At 46.7% G+C, this 24,612-nt stretch overlaps 1 protein-coding gene across 1 annotated transcript; it reads right to left on the bottom strand.

Annotated features, from left to right (window-relative positions):
* Positions 1 to 753: 753 nt before the first annotated feature.
* On the bottom strand, positions 754 to 9,816 carry LOC132390540 (C-type lectin domain family 12 member A-like). The gene is made up of 5 exons (XM_059963153.1): positions 9,660 to 9,816; positions 4,797 to 5,012; positions 2,534 to 2,676; positions 1,913 to 1,977; positions 754 to 955 (listed from the first exon to the last, which is right to left on the bottom strand). Exons 1-5 carry the CDS (start codon positions 9,814 to 9,816, stop codon positions 754 to 756), a joined length of 783 nt encoding a protein of 260 aa, XP_059819136.1.
* Between the last annotated feature and the right edge of the window lie 14,796 nt (positions 9,817 to 24,612).

Raw genomic sequence — 24,612 nt, 5'->3', positions numbered from 1 at the left:
GTTGTAGAATTGAAAGTGAGGACTATTGTCTAAACGGGGAGAAATTCCAAAACACAGAGAGGCAATGGGGCATCTTCTTCCTCTGCGCAATCACATCTTTCAACGCACGAGAACTAACTCCACAGTTTTTGCGGTATTTATTAATATTTGTAAGTTACATTAATATTTCATCTTTGATCCATACTGATGCTTCAGAACAAGAAATTGCAGGCCGTGTTAGTCTCAGATAAAGGGGTCTTTATTCCCTGAAGCGTAGCTGTAACTTTACAGAGTTGCATAAACTCAAGAGGGGCACAGGCATTGGGAATGCGCACAGAATTTTACCCAGAGCTGGGGTATCGAGACCCAGACGGCACAGGATAGAGGTGAGAGTTGGTGGAAAAGAGATAGAGAGAGAGATCAGAGAGACGCAGGTGTTTGAGGGAACTGAGAGCAGAGTGAGAGAGTATGGTATAGAGGGGGAAAGTAAGAGAAATATAAAGAGGTTGGAAGAAGGAGCAGAGAAAGGTCGAGGAAGTAGGGTGAGGAGATGGGGTAGAGAGAGTTAGAGGGAGTGAGAAAGAGCGGGATGGAGAGGGATGGCGAGAAAAAACGGGATAGTTGGAGACTGGGGTTTTCCATGTGTGGTGGGGACAAAGGAGTTACGAAAAGATGAGAATAGAGAAGCAGGTAGGGCAGAGAATGTAGGGAGGATTTTGAGATGATGGACTGAGTGTGATTGGAGCAGGGATAAGGAAGGGAAAGACAGGGTAATCATTTGATTCTAGTCGGCTCTCCGGGCTGTTGACAGAGAACCTGGATCTTTTCAGGAATATCCGGGCAGCAGGGGGCGGACTTCTCGCAGATGAAATGGTGCTTATCATGAAGGCAATATTCACTCCCTCCACTCGAAGTGCATTCACTGCAGGAGGAACTTCCGGAGGTCACCTTGTACATCAGACCATGGACGGCATTCCTGTCAGTAAATGGTTAAAAAATTTCAACAGAGTCTAAACAGATCCGGCGGAACACGAGACCGTCGCCAAACTAATCCCATTAAATCCGGGCAATCACTACTGCCCTGTGTCGTCCTCAAAATAATTCCAGTGTCCAAATGTCTCCCCACTGCTGTGCGCCAGTCACCAAATTAATCCAACTACACCACCTCCCCCAGAGCCTCCTGCCCGTCGTCCCGCGGTCTCCTCAGTCCTGTGGCAGTCCAAATTCGAATGGAATACACCCACTTTCCCCCGTCAGCTCTATTCCAGTCCCCAAACAAATATTATTCTCCCATCCTCCCATCGGCACAATCTGATCCTGCAACCCTCTGTCGGTCCCCAAATCCATCGCACGGCTCTTCCTCTCCCGACAGTTTATGTTCGTCTCCAAGTTAATCCCATTGCCCCTCACTGCTACCTCAGCCTTGCATCAGTCGGCAATCTGGACCCACTGACCGCCTCTGTGCCCATACTCCCGAATCGGTCTCCAAACTAATCCAGTTTTCCCAATCTCTCCCCCCAGATCAGTGTCAGACCCCAAACTGATCCTGCCGGATAACTCTTTCTCACAGAGCAAGGCCTGTCGGCAAACTAATGCGACTCTGCCTCCTGCTCCCCACAGATCTGTGTCGGACTCCGAACTAATTCCACTGTATCTCCCAATCCCCACAGCCCTGCGTCAGACACCAAAATAATCCCATGGAAATAATCCCCGGGGCCCACAGCAAATCGTCCAAATAATTCGCTGCCCTCTCCTGTGACAGACAGGTATCTTTTCCTAAAATATTCCCCTTGTATCGTTCTCCCCCGACACCAAATCCCACCCGCCACCCTCTTCTCAAAAACCTACTTCAGTCCGTAAACTAATCCCATATTCTCCACTCACGACAGTGTCATTCCCCAACTCCCACACCACAGATCAGTCCAACTCTCACCCGGTTTCGCATTGTCCAATCCAGTAAGGAAGGTTACGGCGAACGAGAGACCGTGAAACAAAACTCTGTAAAATTAAATCCCTTTGATTAATGCCGAGAATCGAACCCTGTTTACGGGAGAGTGTCATGGGATGGTGTGTAGGGAGAATCACTCTGTGCCTGATCGCGGTGTGTGAAGGGACGGTGTGGAGAGAGATTCACTCTGTGTTTCACCCCGGGAGTATGTTACCGGAGGGTATTGTGGGTTTTCACTCAGTGCCTGACCACGCGGGTGTGTGATGATTTCTGTGTTGCTGTGGGATCTTCTCGTGCTGTGAAGGGGCGGTGTGGAGGGAGATTCACTCTGTGTCTGATCCCGGGAGTGTGTGATGGGACGGAGTGAAGAGAGATTCACTCTGTGTCTGATCCCGGGAGTGTGTGATGGGACGGAGTGAAGAGAGATTCACTCTGTGTCTGATCCCGGGAGTGTGTGATGGGACGGTGTGAAGAGAGATTCACTCTGTGTTTCACCCCGGGAGTGTGTTACGGGAGGTTACTGTGGGTTTTCACTCAGTGCCTGACCCCGCGGGTGTGTGATGATTCCTGTGTTACTGTGGGATCTTCTCGTGCTGTGACACATACCGCTTTATCCCTTGAATTGATTTCCAGCAGGCTTGAATCACGGTTTGAACATCCTTGCATTGCTCTTGGGAAAGAAGTTTCAAACGTGGATACGTAATAACACCGGTCTGTATTTGTGACCCAGTCCTTGGAACACGTTTGCTCTGGAACTCAGGAACAAGGAACAGTGAGACACGGTGTGAATCTCTCGTCACACTTTCCCATCACACACACGCGGTGTGTCACACAGAGTGTATTTCTCGCAATGCGGTCTCATCACGCACACCTGTGGTCAAGCACAGAGTGAATCTCCCCTCACACCGTCCAAACGCACATTAACAAGGATCAGGAAAAGTGAAGGTCGCTCCAGACCATCCATCACACACTCACGGGGTCAAGACACAGAGTGAATCTCGTCCCATACTGTCTCATCGTACACGACTGGGGAGAGACACAGAATGAAGTTCCCTCCATAACGTCCCGTCACAGATCCACAGGATCAGACACAGAGTGAAGGTCGCTCCAAACCATCCATCACACACTCACGGGGTCAAGATACAGAGTGAATCTCGTCCCATACTGTCTCATCGTACACGCCTGGGGAGAGACACAGAATGAGGTTCACTCCATAACGTCCCGTCACAGATTCACAGGATCAGACACAGAGTGAAGTTCCCTCTACATCATCCATCACAGTCTCTCCAGTCAGGCACAGATTGAGGCTACCTCTAACAGTCCTCTGATACACACACGGAGTCAAACACTGAATGATCCTCGCTCTACACCATCCTATCACACACTCAGTGTGTCAGAGGAAAAGCGATGCTCCCTCCACATCGTCCTATCAGAGACCCTGAATCAAACATGTAGTGAATCGCACTCCATTGCGCATCGTCACCCAGCCTCTGGGCCGGCTCTAGAATACAGATTCCCCCACACTCTCCATAGACACAGAATGAAAAACTCTCTCTCTCTCTCTCTCTCTCTCTCTCTCTCTCTCTCTCTCTCTCTCCACTACTCCATCACACACACATGGGTTCAGACTGCACGCTGGTCAGTGTCAAATCTCACGCTCTTGCGGACAGACAAAGAGTGAAGGTCCCTCCAAACCGTCACACGTTCATGGAGTGTGGAGTGAGACACAGAGCTAAGCTACTGTGACTGTGTCCAATCGCACACTCCACGGATCAGACACAGTGTAGCTCCTTCAGCAGCGTCCGATTACGGACACCAGACATGGAGTGAAGCTCTTTCTCATTCTCCCATGACACAGGCGCAGGGTTAAAAACAGTTTTCACCGTCCGCACCGTCTCACCACACACTACCGGAAGCAGATACAGAGTGAAATTCCCTCCGCTAACTCCGTGGCCTCATCTCTCATTCCAGCGGTCAGACGTGGAGTGAGGTATCCTGCACACCGTCCTGTCAAACTCTTCCGGAGTCAGATTCTGGGCGTTACTCCCTCCACACTGTCTCATCACACACCACCGGGGTCAGAGAACACTATTTAGATCCCTCCACAAACTCCAAACACACACAGCCTTGGTCAGACACAGTGTGAATCTCTCTCTCCACGGCCATAACACACTCTCCAGCAGTCGGACATAAAAAGAAACTCCCTCAGCACACAGGACAAACGTCAGAGCAAGAGCTTCTCAACACCCCACGCAGCAAAGTGTCAGACACAGAGGGAAGCTGCCTCCACACGGCCCCATTACGCACTCCCGATTCTAACAAAGTGTGAATCTCCCTCCTTACATTCTATTAAACTTCCTGGCGAGTCACAGAGTGCGGCTCTCTCTGAACCGTCCCATCACACCCCAATGTGCTCACACACAAAGCGAAATTCCGCCCACACACTCACGGGGTCAGACTCCCTCCACAATATCCAATCACACAGTCTGACGTCACGTAGAATGAACGCCCCTCTGCACTGTCCCATCACACAATCCCGCTATCAGACACGGAGTGAAGCTGGATCCATACTGTCCCATAAGACATTCCCGGACATAGGTTGACGCTGAAATGTGACGTCTCACGACGCCGTGGCCAGATACAGAATGAATCCACCTCCACAACGTCTCATCACACTTTCCTGGATTCAGTGATAGAGTGAAAGTTCGTCCATGCAGCCCCATCACACACTCACCGGGGCAAACACAGAGCAAATCACCCTCCAAACCATCCCTTAACACACTCCTGATATCAAACAGAGAGTGAAGCTTCCTCTCTCCATACTTGCCCTGCGATGAGGAGCGGGTGAAAGAGGGGGATGATGCCTCACCTCTGCTGCTAGTCCAAAAATTACAGATTCGGGCCTTGCTTTCGATGACAGATCTGTACTTCGTTTCCATCTCAGTGAACTGGTGACGGATATCGCTGTGCTTTCTTTTAAAAACGGACAGATTTGAGTTGAGCGCAGAAAGCTTGGTTTGAAGGGTTGAGTTTAACTCATTGTAGTTTCGGTGACAGGTTTCCTTAGAGTGACGAATCTGTGATACTGAGAGAGAAGGTGAAGGACGTTTAGCGTTTGCAGTGACTCGTGAGTTAGCGTCACGCTACCGAACGGGTCACAGAGAGTGTTGTGTCAGTGTCACGGTGAAGTGTGTCACAGTGAAGCATGTGCTTGTGGCACAGCGAGAGGCGTCGGCGTAACCATGAGGGGCGTGTCTGTGTCTCTCTGAGGGGTATTTCAGTGCCCAGCTGCAGGATTTGTTGTTGTTACCATTGAGGTCTGCGTCTGTATCGTGCGGGGCATTTCCGAGTTACTGTGAGGGACGTGTCGTTGTAACCGTCATTGGAGTTTCTGTGCCCCGGCGAGAGATGTGTCTGGTCACAATGAAGTGTATCACGATGTGGAAAACAGGAAAATGTCAGGGTGAGGGGCCTTGTGGTATCACCGAGTGTGGAGTATCTGTGTAATGGTGTGCCGTTCTCGCAGAGAGGGGTATGTCTGTGTCACGGTGAGAGACATGTCATGGCCACGGTTGGTGTGAGAGTGTCACGCTGAGGGAAATGTCGGTGTTATGGAGAGGACTATTTCTGTGGCATTATGAATTTAGGAGTCTGTTTCACGTTAAGTAGTTTGCCTGTGTAAGGGTGAGGTGTGGGAACTTGCCTGAATGAGCGGTGCGTTTGTGTTCTGCTGAGAGGTGATTCTGTCTTGTTACAGTGAGTCTCTGTTACGGTGCGATGCGGAGCGGATCACGTTGAGGAGTGTGAAGGTGTCGCGATACACGGTACCTCAGTGTCACGGTGATGAGCGTGAATAAACAATTGGATATTCCAATAATTAAATATTACCAATATTACCATTACCAATATGGTTTCGGTTTCTTTTTTTTTGTTTTGAATAAATTTATTTAATCTAACCCTGTTGTATCTGACTTTTTTTTCCATCCCACTGTTATGGACCAAGCCTTTTTGATATGGAAAATGAAGGGTCTAACACAGGGGTGTTTGACTTGAGGGCCACAAAGGGTTCTAAAATTTGACAGGGGGGCCGGACCAGGAGCAGATGGACGGAGTGTTTTGGTAATACACCTCATAAGAGAAAAGAAAATATCATGGGATATGTAGAAAACATGTGCTTTAATATCAATTGAAACTTAACAAATGCATTTAAACAAAATATCTGTCTTTGAAGTCCCATGGTATTTAGCTATTTATTGAAATGACTTTTAGAACACTGAAAATTAAATGAATAAAATACAGCTTTTTTTAATAGTAACAGTTATTATTTTAAAGCACTGAACATTCTGTTATCCTTCAAGATATTATCATCATCACTCTCCTCCTGACTGTCTTTATTTCAAAAACGGTAGGAGATGCAGGTCTACTTGTCCAGCTTCTTCTTATTCAATTGTCCCCTGTGCCAAAACTCAACAACTACCCGCACAATGACAGAACAGTGAGAGCGCGCCAGTATGCGGAGCTCTGCGCTCGCAATTCCCCGCAGGCTATCTCCCTTAGCCGGAACGCTGGCTAATTGTGAGCCGGTTCGGATGTGCCAGGAAATGGGTCGCCACAAGGTCACAAAGTAAAGCGCAAATGTGGAGTAATACGCTGCACCTCAACAAAGGTCAATGTATATAGAGTGCGTCATCTATTGGGAAAACGTCAGAATTGCGGGGAAAAACGTTAACACGGTTTATTAACAAGGTAATTTCATCAAGTTAAGCGGGCCGGATTAAAAAGCTTAACGGGCTGCATATGGCCCGCGGGCCGTAGTTTGCCCATGACTGGTCTAACATGTTTTTTTGTGACTTATTCCTGGATAACTGTTTCATGTTTTTTGAAACGTTGTCTAATAAATATAATTTTCCCCAGATCCTATTTTTTTGTATAAACAAAATTAAAATTTTTTTGGATTATATGTTACAGACTTTTCGAACTCATACCCAGCTGACATCACGGGAAAAAATGGTTAAAAACCCTTATCAGAAAAGTTTAATAATAATCATTTATGATATGAACATGAAAATACAGCCAGATATATGAGATAAAATTAAGAACAAAAGTGAAAAAGAACATCTGCTTTCCTTACATACAGAGAAATTGGAGAAAATTTTACATTTCGTTAACTCGTCATTGATGTGTCCTAAAGACGACATGATACAATTTAAGGTGGTGCATCTGACCCATATGTCAAAGCACAAACCTGCTCGGTTTTACTCCCATGTTAATCCTATTTGTGATAGGTGCCATTCCGAATGTTCTGGTCTTGCCCTTTTCTTTCGGAGAAATATTGGAAAGATATTTTTGGTGTTATTTCAATAGTTATGAGTATGAATTTACATCCTCATGGTGGATAATAGCTATTTATCCCATTAAACTCATCGGATGATTGCAATTGTTACATTAATGGCTAGAAGATCCATTCTATTGAACTGGAAAGAGATGAATCGTCCACCTACATTCCAATCGTTTTCCCAAACTATATCTTGTTTAAATTTAGAGAAAATCAGAAGTGTTACCTTTGACTGACCATTCGATTAACTTTGAAGAACGCTGGAGGCCATTGATTCAACACTTTCATATGAGCTAAATCCACCTTTCCCGAACGTGTTTTCATTACCCTTAAATATCTGGACAGAGGAGCGGAGTTATTGACACTACTCTTTATATCCGTTAAAATATAACAGCCCGGTTTTTTGTTCGCAAGTTAGTTTTTTTATTATTTTTTTTCTTTTCAAATGCAGAATGAGTTTGGGAGGGTTGGCACATTTGTGTTATCAATAGTTTATACTTGTACATACTGCTCTATTCACGATGTATTCCCAATCCCTCTCTGTATTTCTACTGTTACTATGTTTTGTTTGAAAATCAATACATATATTTAAAAAAAGAAAGAAAGAAATGCTGTGAGGATATATCGAAGTTAGTGAGGTGTACATTGCGGTCAGAGTGACGGTCATGTGTGTGTCACGGCGATGGTCGTGTTCTTGTCGCGTTTAGGAGTATATCTGTGTCTCGTTGAAGGTCGTGACCGTGCTATGGTATTATTGTTGATGTTATGGTGAATGACGTGTCGGTGTCAGGGCGAGTCTTGATTGTGTTACGGTAAAGGCCGTGTTTTCATCCCGGTTAGCGGTGTGTACGTGTAATAGAGCATAGAATACAGAATAGTGCAGTAGAGTCCCGTCAGCTTACAATGTTTTGTCCACCCTTATACCCTGCCACCCATAAAACCCACCACGTTAAATTCCCCATATACCTGTCTAGTAGTCTCTTAAATTTCACTAGTGCATCTGCCTCCGCCAGTGACTCAGGCCATGCATTCCATGCACCAAGTACTCTCTGAGTAATGAATCTTCCTCTAATATCCACTTTGATCTTCCCACCCCTTATCTTAAAGCCTTGTCCTCTTGTACTGAGCAGTGATGACCTGGTATATGATCTTGTATACCTCTATCTTGTCTCCTCTCATCCTCCTTCTCTCCAAAGAGTAAAGTCCAAGCCCACTTAATCTCTGATCATAATGCACACTCTCTAAACTTGGCAGCATCCTGGCAAATCTCCTCCGTACCATTTCCAATGCTTCCACATCCCTCCTATAGTGAGGCAACCAGAACTGAACACATTACTCCAAGTGTGGCCTAACTAGAATTTTAAATAACTGCATAATTACATCGAAACTCTATCCCTCGACTTATGAAAGCTAACACCCCATAAGCTTGATTAACTGCCCCACCAACCTTTGCGGCAACTTTAAGGGATCTGTGGACATGTATCCCCAAATCCCTCTGCTCCTCCACACTACCAAGTATCCTGCCATTTAATTTGTGCATCCAAAGTGTACCACCTCACACTTCTCCGGTTTGAACACCATCTGCTACTTCTCAGCTCACATCAGCATCTTATCAATGTATTTCTGCAATATTCGGCAATCTTCTACACGATCCACAACAACACCAACCTTTGGGTCGTCTGCAAAACTTGCCACATCACCCTTCTACCCCTACATCCAGGTGGATAACAACAAACAAAAAAAAAGGAGAGGTGCCAGAACCGAACTAGTCACAACACTCCATTCCGAATGTATCCCTTCTGCATGAAAGCAAATTCTAAATCCCCTTGGCCAAACTTCCCTGGAACCCATGCCTCTGACTTTCTGAATAACACTACCGTGTGGAACCTGTCAAATGTCTTACAAAAATCCACGTAGATCACATCCGCTGCACAACCCTCATCTATATCCCTGGTCGCCTCCTGAAAGAAATCTAACAGGCTTGTTAGACACGAACTGCCCTTCCCAAAGTCATGTTAACTGTCCCTGATCAGACCATGATTTTATAAATACCCACTGATCCTATCTATAGGAATCTTTTCCAACAACGTTTCCACCACAGACGTAAGGCTCGCTGGTCTATAGTTTCACGGGCTATCCCTACTACCTTTTTTGAACAAGGGGATAACATTCCCCTCCGTCCAATTCCCCGATGCCATTCCCGTGGAAGGACAAAGAGACATAACGATTCCAGCCAGAGGCTCAGCAATCTCTTCTCCTCGTGTAGAAGCTTAGGGAATATTCTGTCCAACTGTATTTTAATAATTCCAACACGTCCTCTCCCTTAATATCAACATGCTCCAAAACTTCAACCTGACTCATATTGTCCTCACTGTCATCAAGTTCCGTTCGACTCACCATAGATCGACAGCCCGGCCACTACCGCGACGAGGCTGAACATAACGAGGCAAAGTAGGAAGATCTTAAGGCAGGTTATTTTTCCGATGTTCTGTTTCGTCTCCTGTTCCTGCGCAGCTGTAGAGAGCCCATTCATTGTCTGTGTGAATTCAGCCATTTTCCCCACTGTGACTCCATTTCAACCCCATCCGCGCTCGCTCCTTCCACCACGATCAGCCCCTCCCTCTTTCAATCTCATCTACTTCCAGCCGTCATCTCCGAAAATCCAAATTCCTTGGCCAAAGGATGGCAGGTTCCCGATGGATTCCAGAGATCAGTCAGATCTCCCCTGAACCTCCTCCGCTCCAGAGGAAGCGACTAAGGTGTCCGACCCCTCGTTGTAATAAATGCCATCGAATCTCGGCAGAGTCCTGTTAAAACTCCCCGGAGGCTCCCCAACGCCCAGACATCCTTCCGGTAATGGGGTGACCAGTTTCGGTACAAGAAGGCAGCGGGAAAGTACCTAAGTTCTTCCAGCGGGAAGACATTTTGCGATCTCGGGGGAAGAGGGAGGCCAGACTGCGCAGGCGTGTGACGTCCGCCAGCTGAGCGCAAACAGTTTAAAAAGCAGGCAGCAATACCGGGCGGACGGCGGTGTGAGAGGCAGCAGAGTGAAAGGGCTTTGGTTCAACGGGCTTCGGCGTTAACGGGACAAGGTGAGGCGATTGTTGATTACAGAAGGAGGTAGTATGTGTGTGAGGCTAGTTTTCTGTGGTCGGTGTCAGATATGTGAGGTAGGAAACAGGTAGGAAAAGGGAAGAGGTCCTGAAAGAAGACTACAGGGAGATGGGAACGAAATTGACAAGCAGGACCTCAAAGTTAGAAATCTCGTGATGACTGCCTGTGCCACACGACAGTGAGAATAGGGACAGAATTAGGTGGACGATAAATGCGTGGCTTAGGGATTGGAACAGGGGGAAGGAATTCAGATTTCAGGATCATTGGGACCTATTTTGGTGCGGGTGTGATCTGTACAAAAAGGACGGGTTGGATTTGAATCTCAGAGTGAAAAATTTCCTGGCGGGCAGGCTTGATAGAGCTTTTGGCGAGGGTTTAAACTAGTTTGGCAGAGTGGTGAAAATCAGATGGTAAAGGCATGATGCTAAGAGTTCTGAGCTGATAAGGAAGGACAGGCAGGGGAAAGAATGTCATTTGTACACTTGATTGTCTATTTCAATGCTAAGAGTATTAGGAACAAGGGGGATGAATCTACAGCATGGATTAGCACGTGGAACTACAATGTTTTGTCCGTTACTGAAACTTGGTTGGAGGAATGGCAGGATTGGATAATGCAGGTCCCCTGGTTCAGGTGTTTTAAAAGGAATAGGATGGGGGGTATAAAATGGGGAGTGGAATTGCTGGTCAGGGATAGTATCACGGCTATAGAAAGTGAGGACGCTGCAGAGGGAGCGTCCACGGAGCCAGACTGGATGGAAGTCAGAAATAGGAAGGGATCAATCACAGTGCTGGGAGCAGTCAGTAGGCCCCCAAATAGCCCCCGAGACACCGAGAAGCAGATAAGCAGGACGATTTTAGAATAGTGCAGGAACTACAGGGTAGTAGTTATGGGTGATTTCAACTTCCCTCATATTGACTGGCAACTCCTGAGTGCAAGGGGGTTGGATGGGGCTGAATTTGTCAGGTGTGTTCAAGAAGGATTCCTGACACAGTATGTGGATCGGCCGACGAGCGGAGAGGCTATACTGAATCCAGTTCTGGGTAATGAACCTGGTCAGGTGACAGACCTCTTGGTGGCGGAGCATTTTGGTGAGAATGACCACAACTCCCTTAGCTTCAGCATAGCTAAATACAGGGATAAAATCAAGCAAAATTCTGAAGTGCTTAACTGGGGAAGGGCTAACTTTGAAAAGATGAGTCAGGAACTAGCCAGCTAAAACTGAAAACAGATGGTCAAAGGGGAAAACACAGAAGTAATGTTGGAGAAGCTTCGGGACCACTTGAGCTGTGTTCAGGATAGTTTTGTCCCACTGAAGCAAGGAAAAAATGGTAGGATAAGGGAGCCGTGGCTGATGTAATATGTGAGGCAACTCGTTAAGAGGAAAAAGGAAGCATATGTTAGATATAAGAAGCAGAAAGTAGGACGGGCTTATGAGAAATATAGGGTTGCCAGAAAGGAGCAAAGAAGGGTATTAGGAGAGCTCGAAGGGGGCATGAGAAGGCCTTGGCCTGTAGGATTAAGGAGAAATCCAAGGCGTCCTATGCGTATGTGAAGAATAGGGGTATGACCAGAACGAAGGTGGGACGGCTAAATGATAAAAAGGTCAACGTGTGTCTGGAAGCGGAGGAGGTGGTTGGAGAGGTCATAAATGAATACTTTGCTTTAGTATTCCCTAGTGAAAAGGATCTTAATCAGGATGAGGTCGAAGTATAGCGGGCCTGTGTTCTCGACCATGTGGAAATTCAGGAAAAAGAACTGCTGGATCTTAAAAACATTAAGATTGATAAATCCCCAAGGCCGGGTATGATACACACCAGGTTGTTGTGGGAATTGAGAGAAGAGATCGCAGGAGCATTAGCCATGATCTTTGAATGCTCTTTGGCTCCAGTGGAAGAGCCGGAGGACCGGAGAATGGCAAATGCAGTTCCCTTGCTTAACAAAGGTAATAGGGAGAAACCTGGGAACTATAGACTGGTGCGTCTACGTCGGTGATATGCAAACTACTGGAAAGTATTCTTAAGGATAGGATCTACGACCATTTGGAGAAGTACAGTCTACTCATGGACAGTCAAAATGGCTTTGTGAAATGAATATCGTCCCTCACGATCCTAACTGAGGTTCTTGAAGAGGTAACAAAAGAAATTGATGAGGGTAGGGCAGTGGATGTGGTCCACATGGACTTTAGCAAAGCATTTGACAAGGTCTGTCATGAGAGACTCATCCAGAAAGTCATGAGGCATGGGTTAAGTGGAACCTTGCCTCTTTTGTATAAAAAAAAGCTTAAAGGAAAAAAGAACAGAATGCAGTTGTGGAAGGAAAGTATTCTGCTAAGAGGTTGGTGACTTGTGGAGTGCCGCAGGGATCTGTCCTGCGACCCCTGCTGTTTGTGATTTTTATAAATGACCTGGATGTGGAGTTTGAAGGATGGCTGAGTAAGTTTGAGGATGACACGAAGATTGGACGAGTAGTGGATGGAGCTGTAGGATGTAGAAGATTACAAGAGGATATAGACAGGTTGCAGAGTTGGGCAGAAAATTGGCAAATGGAGTTGAATCTGGATAAGTGTCAGGTGACGAATTTTGGAAGGACAAACCAGAAGACAGAGCACAAGATTAATGATCAGTTACTTACGAGTGTGGATGAAGAAGGGGACCTTGGGGTTCAAATCCATACATCCCTCAAGGTCGCTACACAGGTTTAAAGGGTAGATAAGAAGGCCTATGGAATGCTAGGCTTCATTAACAGGGGGAATTGCCTTCAAGAGTAATGTTGCAACTCTACAAATCTCTGGTGACACCGCACTTAGAGCTAAGTTGTGCTAAGTTCTGTTCACCTCATTATAGGAAGGATGTGGAAGCTATGGAAAGGGTGCAGAGGAGATTTGCCAAGATGCTGCCTGGATTGGAGGACAAGTCATATGAAGTGAGGTTAACAGAGCTGAGACTTTTCTTTTTGGAGCGTAGAAGAATGAGAGGGGACTTGATAGAGGTCGACAAGATGATGAGAGGCATAGATAGGGTGGATAGTCAGTGCCTGTCTCCCAGGGCACCAATAGCAAACATCAGAGGGCATATGCACAAAATTAAAGGAAGGATGTTTAGGGGAGACATCAGGGATAATTTGTTTACACGGATGGTTGTAAGAGACAGGAATGACTTGCTAGGGATAATGGTGGAGTTTAAAACATTAGGTGTATTTAAGAGCCTTTTGGACAGTCACATAAATGAAAGAAAAATGGAGGGCTATGGGGAAGTGGGGTTTTAGTACTTTTTTTAAGGGTTATATGGGTCGGCACAACATGGTGGGCTGAAGTACCCCATACTGTGCTGTTGGGTTCTATGGTTTTATGGTTCTAACTGTATACAAAACGATTGATTCGGCCTATCTTGTGATTTTTGTAAAGTTGCAACTTAACTCCCTGACAATTGTACTTAATGCACCGAGGAATAAAGGCAAGAATGCCATAGGACTTCTGAACCATCCCGTCAAACTGTCTAGCCAGACCACCTCAAGCCGTATCAACAGCAGACATACTAACTCAGCCATCTACAATTTCATCCAAGATCATTTATACACATTTAAGGGCCGATTGGTAATTTTACAGCGACAGTGTATAGGACCCTGGTTACACGCCACAGGAAGGATGTGAAATGAAGAGACAGGGAGCAGAGGAGAGTTACAAGGATTTGCCTGAATTGTAGAGCGTGCCTTATGAGAATAGGTTGAGTGAACTCGGACTTTACTCTTTGGAGCGACAGAGGATGAGAGGTGACCTGATAGAGATGTATAATGTTATGAGAGGCATTCATTGTATGGATAGACAGTGGCTTGTTCCCCAGTGCTGAAATGGCCAGCACGAGAGTGCATGGTGTATTGCGCGCTTGGAAGTAGGTACACAGGAGATTTCAGGGGAAAGTTTTTTTTTTACGCAGATAGTGGTGGGTGCGTGGAATGGGCTGCCGGCGGCGGTGGTGGAGGTGGAAACGAGAGGGTCTTTTAAGAGACTACTGAATGGCTGCATGGAACATAGAGGAATAGAGGGCTATCGGTAAAGCCTAGGTTGTTCTAAGGTAGGGACATGTTCGGTCAGTTTTGTGGGTTGAAGCTCCTGTATTGTGATGCATCTAGATCGTTTATAAACATCACAGATGGGGTTTAATTGGGGAGTCGAGTGACAACGTGTTGTTACCCAGACGGTGGTCAATTTGTCGAGGCAGATGGAATAGAAACTTGGACTTGGAATTGACACGTGACACCTCCGAATTGACGTCATCGTTGTGAACTCTGACCTGTTTGTGCAGAGGTTGACAACCCGACTGGTCCCAGGGAAATGGGAAGATCTTCGTCCTCATCGATGCGGGGCTCCACTTTCCGAAAGTTCAGCTCTGAGTAGATGGAGTTCAGACCGTCTTGGAGAGGGAGAGAGAGCGAGTCGGGAAACAGATCAGGAAGAGTATGAGAGCGCTAGAGAACGGAGGAGGGTGTCGAGGGGAGAATGACGAGAGAGGCAAGTGTAAGAGAGAGAGGGAGAGGCATGAGGCAGCGAAAGAACGTGTGTGAGAGAGGGGGAGATTGAGGAGAGACACAGGGAGGCAGAAAAGAAGAGAAATGAACACGGGGGAGAGCGAGAGGGGCGATGGACAGGAAGATGCGAGAGAAAGAATGGGGAGTAAGCACGGGGTGAAAGAGGCGGAGACAGGGGGAGTGTCGAGAAGAGTGAGAGGATAGGGAGAGGAGTGAGCGAGAGCGAAATAGAGGGGGTAGTAAAGGGAGAGAGAGGGGAGGAGAAAAGTGGATGAGGAAGAGAGAAGAGGAGAACTTGAGAGAGAGACAGCACACCGAGGTGAAAGAGCATCGGGGAAAAGAAGAGAGGAGTGGATAGAGAGGAGGAGAGTGCGCGAGGGGAGATGAGTGGAAGATTTAGAGACAGAGAGAGGTAAGATGACCGGGAGGGGCGGGCGAGGATGGATAAGAAGGAGAGAAGAAAGAGAGAGAGAGCGAGGGTGGAGAGTGAGAGTGGTAGAGACGGTGACTGTGATAGAGGGACGAGAGGGAGAGGGGGCAAAGAAATAGGGCGAAGAAAACTTGACAGTGGGAGACAGTAGGGAAAACTGGGCAGGAGTGGAGTTGAGAGAGGAAGAACGCCAAGGGTGTGAGAAGGTCAGGGATGGGAGAGAAGGAGAAAGAGGGAAGAGAGAGTGCGGTTAAGAAAAAGGGAGAGAGCGATTAAGGATTTAAACCGCGCTTGCCCCTCACCACACGGACACGGCTCTCAATCATCTGCACAACCCCATCCCACAGCGCACGCTGAGCAGCGCCCCTTGTTCCAGATGGTACATCCCATGCTACCTCTCCTCACCGAACTTCTCATAGCACACTCTCCTCAAACCATTCAACGCCGCTCCCTCTATTCTGCCCCTCCTAGGGCGCCGACTTCTCACGGCACCCTCCCCACTGTCACACTAATTTCTCACCGCCCATCGGCTCTCCCAAGCGTTCCCTCCATCTTATGCTCAAACAGGCAATCGTTAGATACTTTTACCCTGAGATCTCTCCTCAGGACTGGACATATCATCTGAACAGGGTCAAACCATCAAAGATGAAACTGGCCTCGATCTGTCCGGACTCGGTGCGCCGAGAGGTTATTGAAATTAATTTCCACGTATGATACATCAGATTCAGCTGGGGACAGAACAGCGAGGGTCAGACACAGAATGAAGCTCCCTCTATACCATCCCATCACTTACTCCCGGGGTCAGGCTCTAAGTGAAGCCCCTTCCACAGCGTCCCATCCAACACTCCGGGGGTCAGACATAGAGTGAATCTCCCTCACACCGTCCCATCACACACTCCCGGAGTCATGCACAGAGTGAATCTCCCTCCACACCGTCCCATCACACACTCCCGGGGTCAGACACAGAGTGAATCTCCCTCCACACCGTCCCATCACACACTCCCGGGGTCAGACACAGAGTGAATTTCATCACACCGTCCCATCACACACTCCCGGGGTCAGACACTGAGAGAATCTCCCACCACACCATCCCTTCGCACACTCCCGCAGTCAGACACAGAGTGAATCTCCCTCCACACCGTCCCATCACACACACCAGGGGTCAGACACAGAGTGAATCTCCCTCCACCCCATCCCATCACACACACCAGGGGTCAGACACAGAGTGAATCTCCCTCCACCCCGTCCCATCACACACTCCAGGGGTCAGACACAGAGTGAATCTCCCTCCACACCGTCCCATCACACACTCCCGGGGTCAGATACACTGTGAATCTCTCTGCGTACCGTCCCATCGCACGCTCCCTGGGTCAGACACAGAGTGAAACTCCCTCCACCCGTTCGATCACGTACTCTGGGGATAAGCTGCAGAATCGAGCTGTCGTCTATCTCTCTGCCCCACTCACCTCGGGAAAGTGACGGTGAGACCGTTTTTCCCCTCTTCATATCTATGTAACTACCGTTCCCGTCCATCCTGCCGAGGGTTCTCTGCGTCTCTGAGCTCAGATAGGGGAAGCAACCTTTCTCAGAGGAAGCCTGTGTTGACAAGTGAGTTAGACCGTGACCAGCCAACATGGGATGAAGAGCTGATGAATAGAGGAACCGAGAGGAGAGGAAGGAAGTGCGGGGAGCAGAGAGATTGAGGGTGTTGCAGAGGGTGGTCGTGAGAAATGAGGGTGTGTGAGGAAAGAGTAATGAGAAGGGAGGATTCGGGGTCTGGAAGAGATAGAGAGGCGGATGACAATGGACAGACTACAACTGCTCTTTGACTTCTGTGGGAAAACCAGTTCTGGATCCAAAAAACAATGTCCCCTTGAATCCAATACCTCCTTACTTTCTGAATAAAACGTGCATGGGGTATCTCTTCAAGTGCCTTGCTGAAATCCACATACACTATATCTACTGCTCTTCCATCATCAGTCTGTTTAGTCACATCCTCCTAAAACTTACATCGGCTCGTAAGGCCATACCTGCCATGATGACTATTGATAATCATATTATAGCTCTGCAAATGTTCATAAATCCTGACTCTCAGGATCTTTTCCATCAACCTACCAACCACAGAGGTAAGAGTCACTGGTCTATCATTTCCTGGGCTATCTCCTCCGTCCCCATTCATGGTATACACATAATCGCCTGAGCCTCAGCAATCACCAACACCACCCCTCGGGTCGTACAGTACCCTGGTCGTCCTTTCGCGGTGACTAACGCAACCTGATGCTTTCCAAAAGCTCCAGAACATCCTCTTTATTAATGTCTGCATGCTCAAGCTTTTCAGGCCGCTGCAAGTCTCTGACAATCGCCAGAATAGTTTAGCCGAGTGAATACTGATGCAAGGTATTCATTATGTACCTCTGTTATCTTCTCCGGTTCCATGCACACTTTGCCACCCTCACACTTGATTCATCGTAGTCTTTCACATCTTATCCACTCGCTCGTCACATACTTATAGAATACGCTGCGGATTGCATTAATCCTGTCCTCCAAGACCTTATTATGTCCTCTACTGGCTCTCCTAATTTCTTTCTTAAGCTTCATCCTGCTAGTTTTATAATCTTCTAGACCTCTGTCATCAAGTAGTGTTTTGAACCTTTCATCATGCCTCCTTTCCTTCTTGACTATATTTCCAACAGCCTTTGTACACCAACGTCCCTACCAGCCTTTCCCTTACTCATTGGAAGGTAACTATGCCGAACTCCACGCAAATATCCAGAGAACATTTGTCACATTTCTGAGAACATCTGATCCCAATTTTTGATAGCCTCATATTTTCCTTATTCAATTCAACGTTTTGCTAACTTATCTGTTGCCAGCCGTCTCCAATGCTATGGTCAATGACGCAGAATACTATTACACTATCTCCGTTGGAGAAATGATGTTGTAGCCATTGCAGATACTTGGATGGCTCAGGGAGAGAAATGGTTGCTTCAGGTGTCGGGCTTTAGAGGTTTCAGAAAGGACAGGGAAGCAGGCAAAAGAGTTGGGGGCTGGCACTGTTGATCAGAGACACAGTAAGGGCTGTAGAAAAGGTGGACGCCACAGAGCGATTTTCTGCGGAGTTCCTGTAGGTGGAAAGTAGGAACAGGAAAGCATCTATAACTTTACTGGGTGTTTTGATAGGCCACCCAATAGTAAAAGGGATATCGAGGAGCAGATAGGGAAACAGATCCTGGAAAGATAAAATAATTACAGAGTTGTCGAGACGGGAATTTTTAACTTACCAATATGAATTGGCATCTCCCTGGAGCAAGAGGTAAAGATGGGCTGGAGTTTGTTAGGATGATCAGGAAAGTTCCTTGACATAACATGTAGAGAAGCCTACCAGAGGAGAGGCTGTACTTGATTTGTTATTGGGAAATGAACCTGGTCAGGTGTCAGATCTCTTAATGGGAGAACAATTTGGAGATAGTGATCGTAATACTATCTCCTTTAAAATAGCATTGGAGACAGATGGGAACAGACATGTAAGAAAAGCGTTTACAGGGAGTAAGGTGAATTATGAGGCTATCAGGCAGGAGATTGGGAGCTTAAACTGGAAATAGATGGTCTCAGGGAAAGGTACGGACCAATGTGGCAAGATTTCAAGGGATATTTATGGGGAGTTCTGCATTGGTACGTTCCAATGAGCCAGGGAATTTATGGTAAGCTACAGGAACAGTGGTGTACAAAGGCCGTGATATATAAAGTCAAGAATGAAATAAAAGCTTACAAAAAGTCCAGGGAGCTAGGTAATGTTAAAGATCTAGAAGATTATAAGGCTAATAGGAAGGAGCTTAGGAAAGAAATTAGGAGAGCCTGAAGGTGCCTTGAGAGGGCGTTGGTTGGTTTTTGTTAAGTTTTTTTTTAATGGTTAAATGAGCCCGCATTTTCCACTTCATCTGGCAGCTCATTCTACACTGCCACCACTCTCTGTGTGGAGAAGCCCTCCCACAATGTTCCCTTTAAACCTTCCACTCTTCACCCTTGAACCATGTCCCCTGTTTTGTTTTTTCCTCTCCCCAAGCATCAGCTGAAAAAAAAACCTGCTTGCATTCACTTATCAACGAGTAGCGGCTTTTGAGAGCACACATTCTCCCGGGGTCGGGCACAGAGTGAAGCTCTCTCCGTACCATCCCATCACACACTCCGGGGGTCAAACAAACAGCAAGGCTTCCTCCACACCGTCCCAACACACATTCCCGTAGTCAGACACTGAATGACGCTCAGTTAGCAACGGGACATCTCACCACCCTTGTGGAGCTCCTTCCACACTGCTTCATCACATTCTCTCCGGTATAGACACAGAGTGAAACATCTTCTTCCTCGTCCGTGTCACACACTTGCGCTTCAAACATTCTGTGCAGTTCCCTTCCACCCATTCATTTCGAGAGGACTGGAATGTACAAAGTTTTTAAGACCTAATAAGGAACTGTGAGGCCACATTTGCAGCATTGCGAGCAGGTTTTGATCCCTCATCGAACAAAGTATGTGCTCCTTTTGGAAAGGGTTCAAATCAGATTCACGAACAAGATTCCAGGATTGGACTGATTCTCATATGATACAGTTAGATGGCTCTGGGGACTGTACCGGCTGGAATTCCGGATAATGTGGGGTGACTTTATTCAAAGCTCTCGGTTGGTGAAATGCCATGACCGAGTGGATGTGGAGAGAATGTTTCCTGTTGCAGGGTAGTCTCGGACCTGAAGAGACAAATTTAGAAGAGCGGGAAATATTTTTAGAACAGAGATGAGGAGCATTTTCCTTCGACATAGAGTGGTGAGACTGCGGAATTTAAAGGCGGAGTTTGAAAGATTCTACATTATTCAAGGCAGGAAGAGATAGCGGGAAAAGGCGGTAGACTGGATCTGAGAGGAGAATGGATCAGCCATGATGAAATGGTCAGCCATGGCGAGCAGTCCCGATGTCCTAATTCTTATCCAATGTTGTATGGCCTTAATCGAAGTTCCTGGGTTCCCGGGTGTCAGCAACCGGATGTCCTAATTCTATGTCCTGTTAGAACCATAGAATCATAGAACATTACAGCAAAGAAACAGGCATTTCGTACCTTCTTGGCGATGCCGTAACATTTTTCTGCCTAGTCCCACTGACCTGCATCTGGACCGCATCCCTCCATACATCCTAATACAAGTAACTGGCCAAGATTTTTCTTAAATATTAAAAGTGAGCATTTACCCCTTCTTCTGGCACCTCATAATCCTATGTCGTATGGTCTAAATACCGTAAAAGTGGCTTCAGAGGTTGACAGGTTCGTAAAAATAGCTTTTGGGACATTGGCCTTCAACAATCAAAGTACTCAGTATAAGAGTTGGAATGTTATGCTGAGGTTGTATAAGGCATTGATGAGACCGAATTTGGAGTATTGTGTACAGCTATGGTCACCAACTTACAGGAAAGATATTAATAAGGCTGAAAGAGTTCAGAGAAGGTTTACCAGAATGTTGCTGGGGCTTGAGAAACTGAGTTAACGAGAAAGGTTGTATTGGTCATGGCTTTAGTCCCCGATGAAATAGAGGAGATTTGTGAGAGGTATATAAAATTATGATATGTTGAGAGAGAGTGAATACCAGCAGGCTTTTTACACTGAGACTAGAGGAAGAAAAAAATTAGAGGACATGGGTTAAGGGTGAAGGGGGGAATGTTTAAAGGGAACTGTGGGGGCTTCTTCATACAGAGAGTGATGGAGGTGTGGAAAGAGCTGCCAGATGAAGTGGCAAATGCGTGCTCACTTTCAATACTTAAGAGAAAGACTTGGCCAGGTACATGGATGCTAGGAGTATGGAGGGATATGTTCCAGGTGCTGGTCAGTGGGACGAGGCAGAAAAATATTTCGGCACCGCCAGGAAGGGCCAAAAGTCCTGTTTCCCTGTTGTAATGTTCTATCATTCTGTGGTTCTAACAGTCTGTGATTTCATACAGATTTGTTTCTCCTAATCCAGCGGACAGTTGTCTGGTCTATAATGCAGACCTCTGAACATGGTCATACATTCCTTATTCTTCATTCCAACCCATAGAGCCTAACTTGGACGAGTTCTCTTGTCTGTTCTGACTGTGCTCTGCGGGAACATTTTCTCAGCCCTGTAATCTCACCCCTCCTCCTTCAACTCCTTCCGCCTTCTCACGCCTAAAAATAAGGAACCCAGTCATATTCTGCAGTTCCAATTTCTCCTCTTGCAACCAATTTCCAGTAATGGCTGGAACACTGAATCGCATTCTCCTGCTCCTCAAGATCCACAACTCACCCGCGATCTCTCATGCACAGTACTGGCAAACAATCCCACTGGGATTTCAGTTGCTCGCCAGTTTATCTACAAACCGTCTTCCATCTCTTTTGTACAGATCCCACCATCCTTTGAAAAAAAAACACAATGATGCCAAATTCTGAAGCCCTCCCAAATACACCAACACTTGTACCTCTTGTTGAAGTGCATGGTCTTCCTGGGTCTGGCCTCACTGGGACGGATAGTTGTCCTGTCCATTCATTTGATTGGTAAATCACTGATCTCACTTTGTAAAACCTTCACTTTATTCATGCCGATGTCATTGGTACCGATACGGCCGCTCACTCATCCACTTAAAATCATACAGAAGGAATGGGTTGCTGAGAGAAGCGGAAGGATGGGGACATTACTGGAGGCCACTGAAAGGGTGTTCCAATTTGCAGCCTTTGGAGCAGAACATGTGAGTCACCATTTTCTTGCTCCCTATTTCTATTTGGAGTCTGCTTAAATGCCGAAATCCACTGACTCATGACTAGGAGTTAGGGACAGAGCGAGACTCCCTCCATACAGTCCAATCACACTGAAAACATACACTGAGTCACGCTCCCTGTGCAAAGTTCCATCACACACTCCCGGGGTCAGACATGTGTAGTAACTCCCGCACCATCGCAGCACACTCTACTGGAGTCAGAGAAACGACTCAACGCTCTCCCTCCTCCATTCTCCCTACTCACCAATACCCAGCATTTCGGCGTTCGTGTCTCGAATTGCGTCTGATTCTCGGAGATGGTTGTGTGTGTGACCAGTTGGTGTGCTGCGGGAAGAGAAAGGAAGGGGAGAAGAGCCGAGGTCAGGGAAAGGTTGAATAGGTTAGGACTTCATTCCCTGGAGTGTAGAAGAATGAGTGGAGATTTGACAGAGGTGTACAAAATTATGATGGGTACAGATAGACTGAATGCGAGCAGGCTTTATCCACTGAGGCCAGGGGAGAAAAAAAAAGACATAGGTAAGTTTGAAAAGGGGAAACTTGGAAGGTACATGGATGAGAGGGGTATGGAGAGATATGTTCTTGGAGCAGGTCAGTGGGACTAGGGAGAAAAAAAATGGCACAGAGAAAAAGGGCCAAGAGGCCTGTTTCTGTGCTGTAATGTTCTATTGTTTTATTTTTCCTATCTCCTTTGTGCGTCTGTTCCTCGGTACCCCAATCTTGTACACTGAAGTCGCTGTCTTCGTTATTTTCCCAATACTCAGAATATGTATTCCCGCCCCCCCCCTCCCCGTTTACACTTGCAGATCATTCCTCATAACAATAAAGTAGGTTTTTCTCCAATTTAGAAACTAAACCCGAGGTCAGACCTATCCTTTTCCATAATTAACTTGTACAGAAATATAGAAACATAGAAAACATACAGCAAAACACAGGCCCTCTGGCCCACACAGCTGTGCCTAACAAGTCTCTATCTTAGATCTACCAAGGCCTTACACGCAGTCCTCTATTTCTCTGAGTTCCATGTAGACATCCAGGAGACTCTTAAAAGGCTCTATCGTTTCCGCCTCCCTCACTGCTGCCACCAGCCTAGTCCACGCACTCACCACTCTCAGACATCTCCTCTGAACCTACTTCCAGGAACCTTAGTGCCCTCTCGTGCTAGCCATTTCAGCCCTGGGGGAAAAAAAAAAAAACGACAAGAAAAAAAAACTCTGACTGTCCACACAATCAATGCTGATCATTATCTTATACACCTCTATCTGGTCACCTCTCATCCTCCAAGATCATTCAACCTGTTCTCGTAGGGCATGCTCCCAATCCAGGCAATATCCTTGTAAATACTCTCTGAACTTTTTCGATTGCTTTCACCTCCTTCCGATAGTGAGGATACCAGAACTGAGCAGAGTACTCCAAGTGGTGTCTGACCTGTGTCCTATATAGCTGCAACATTACCTCTCGGCCCTTAAATTCAATCTCACGATCAATGAAGGCCAGTGCACCATATGCCTTCTTAACCACAGAGTCAAACTGCTTTGACTGTCCACTGGACTCGGACCCCACGATCCCTCTGATCTCCCACACTGCCTAGAGTCTAACTATTAAAACTGTATACTGCCATTATATTTGATGTAACAAAATGAACACTTCACACTACTCTGGGTTGAACTCCGTCTGCCACTTCTCGGCCCAGTTATGGATCCTATCAAAGTCCCGAAGTTACCTCTGACAGCCCTCCACACTATCCACAACAACTCCAACCTTTGTATCATCAGCAAACTTACTAACTCTACCCTTCACTTTGTCGTCCAGGTCGTTTACGAAAATCAAAATGAGTAGATGTCCTAGAACAGATCACTGAGGCGCACCACTGGTCAATGGCCTCCATGCAGAATCTGACACTTCTACCATCAGTCTTTGCCTTCTGTGCGCAAGCCAGTTCTGGAACCACATAGCCATGTCCCGCTGGATCCCATACCTCCTTACTTACTCAATCAGCCTTGCATGGGGTAAAGACACCTCTTCTCCTTCAATTACTTTCATAGTAGCTCTATTAAAACAGAACAAATCCGGGTTATTTATCTAAAGGTCCTGCAACAAAGTATCACCATTAGCTTAATATATCATACTTCCAGGTGTTGACCCCTGCCTTGAGCTCATCTACCTTTCCGACAATACTTCCTGCAATGAACTGTCCGCAGCTCAGAACATGTGTCCCAGTAGGCTCAATCTTTTGTTTCCCGACTTGGCCTGAAGTTTTAATTACTTCTCCACTATGTGTCAAGCTGTTCTGTTTTTCATCCCCTTTCAACTCAAGATTCAACCCAGCCACTTCCCCTTTTGTTGCTATTGTGATTTCCCTGGAGTAACTCCGTCTCGATTGGCTTTACTGGCCGTCTTCATTCGTGGAATTGAATTTTAGGGCCGAGATGTAATGTTGCAGCTATATTGGACCCTGGTACGAACCCGCTTGGAGTACTGAGGTCAGTTCTGGTCGCCTCACTAAAGGAAGGATG

Source organism: Hypanus sabinus, unplaced genomic scaffold (genome assembly GCF_030144855.1).
Source record: "Hypanus sabinus isolate sHypSab1 unplaced genomic scaffold, sHypSab1.hap1 scaffold_946, whole genome shotgun sequence".
Taxonomy (NCBI): Eukaryota; Metazoa; Chordata; class Chondrichthyes; order Myliobatiformes; family Dasyatidae; genus Hypanus; species Hypanus sabinus.
The sequence above is the reverse complement of the archived record's forward strand: the minus strand, read 5'-3'. Positions and strand labels throughout refer to the sequence as shown.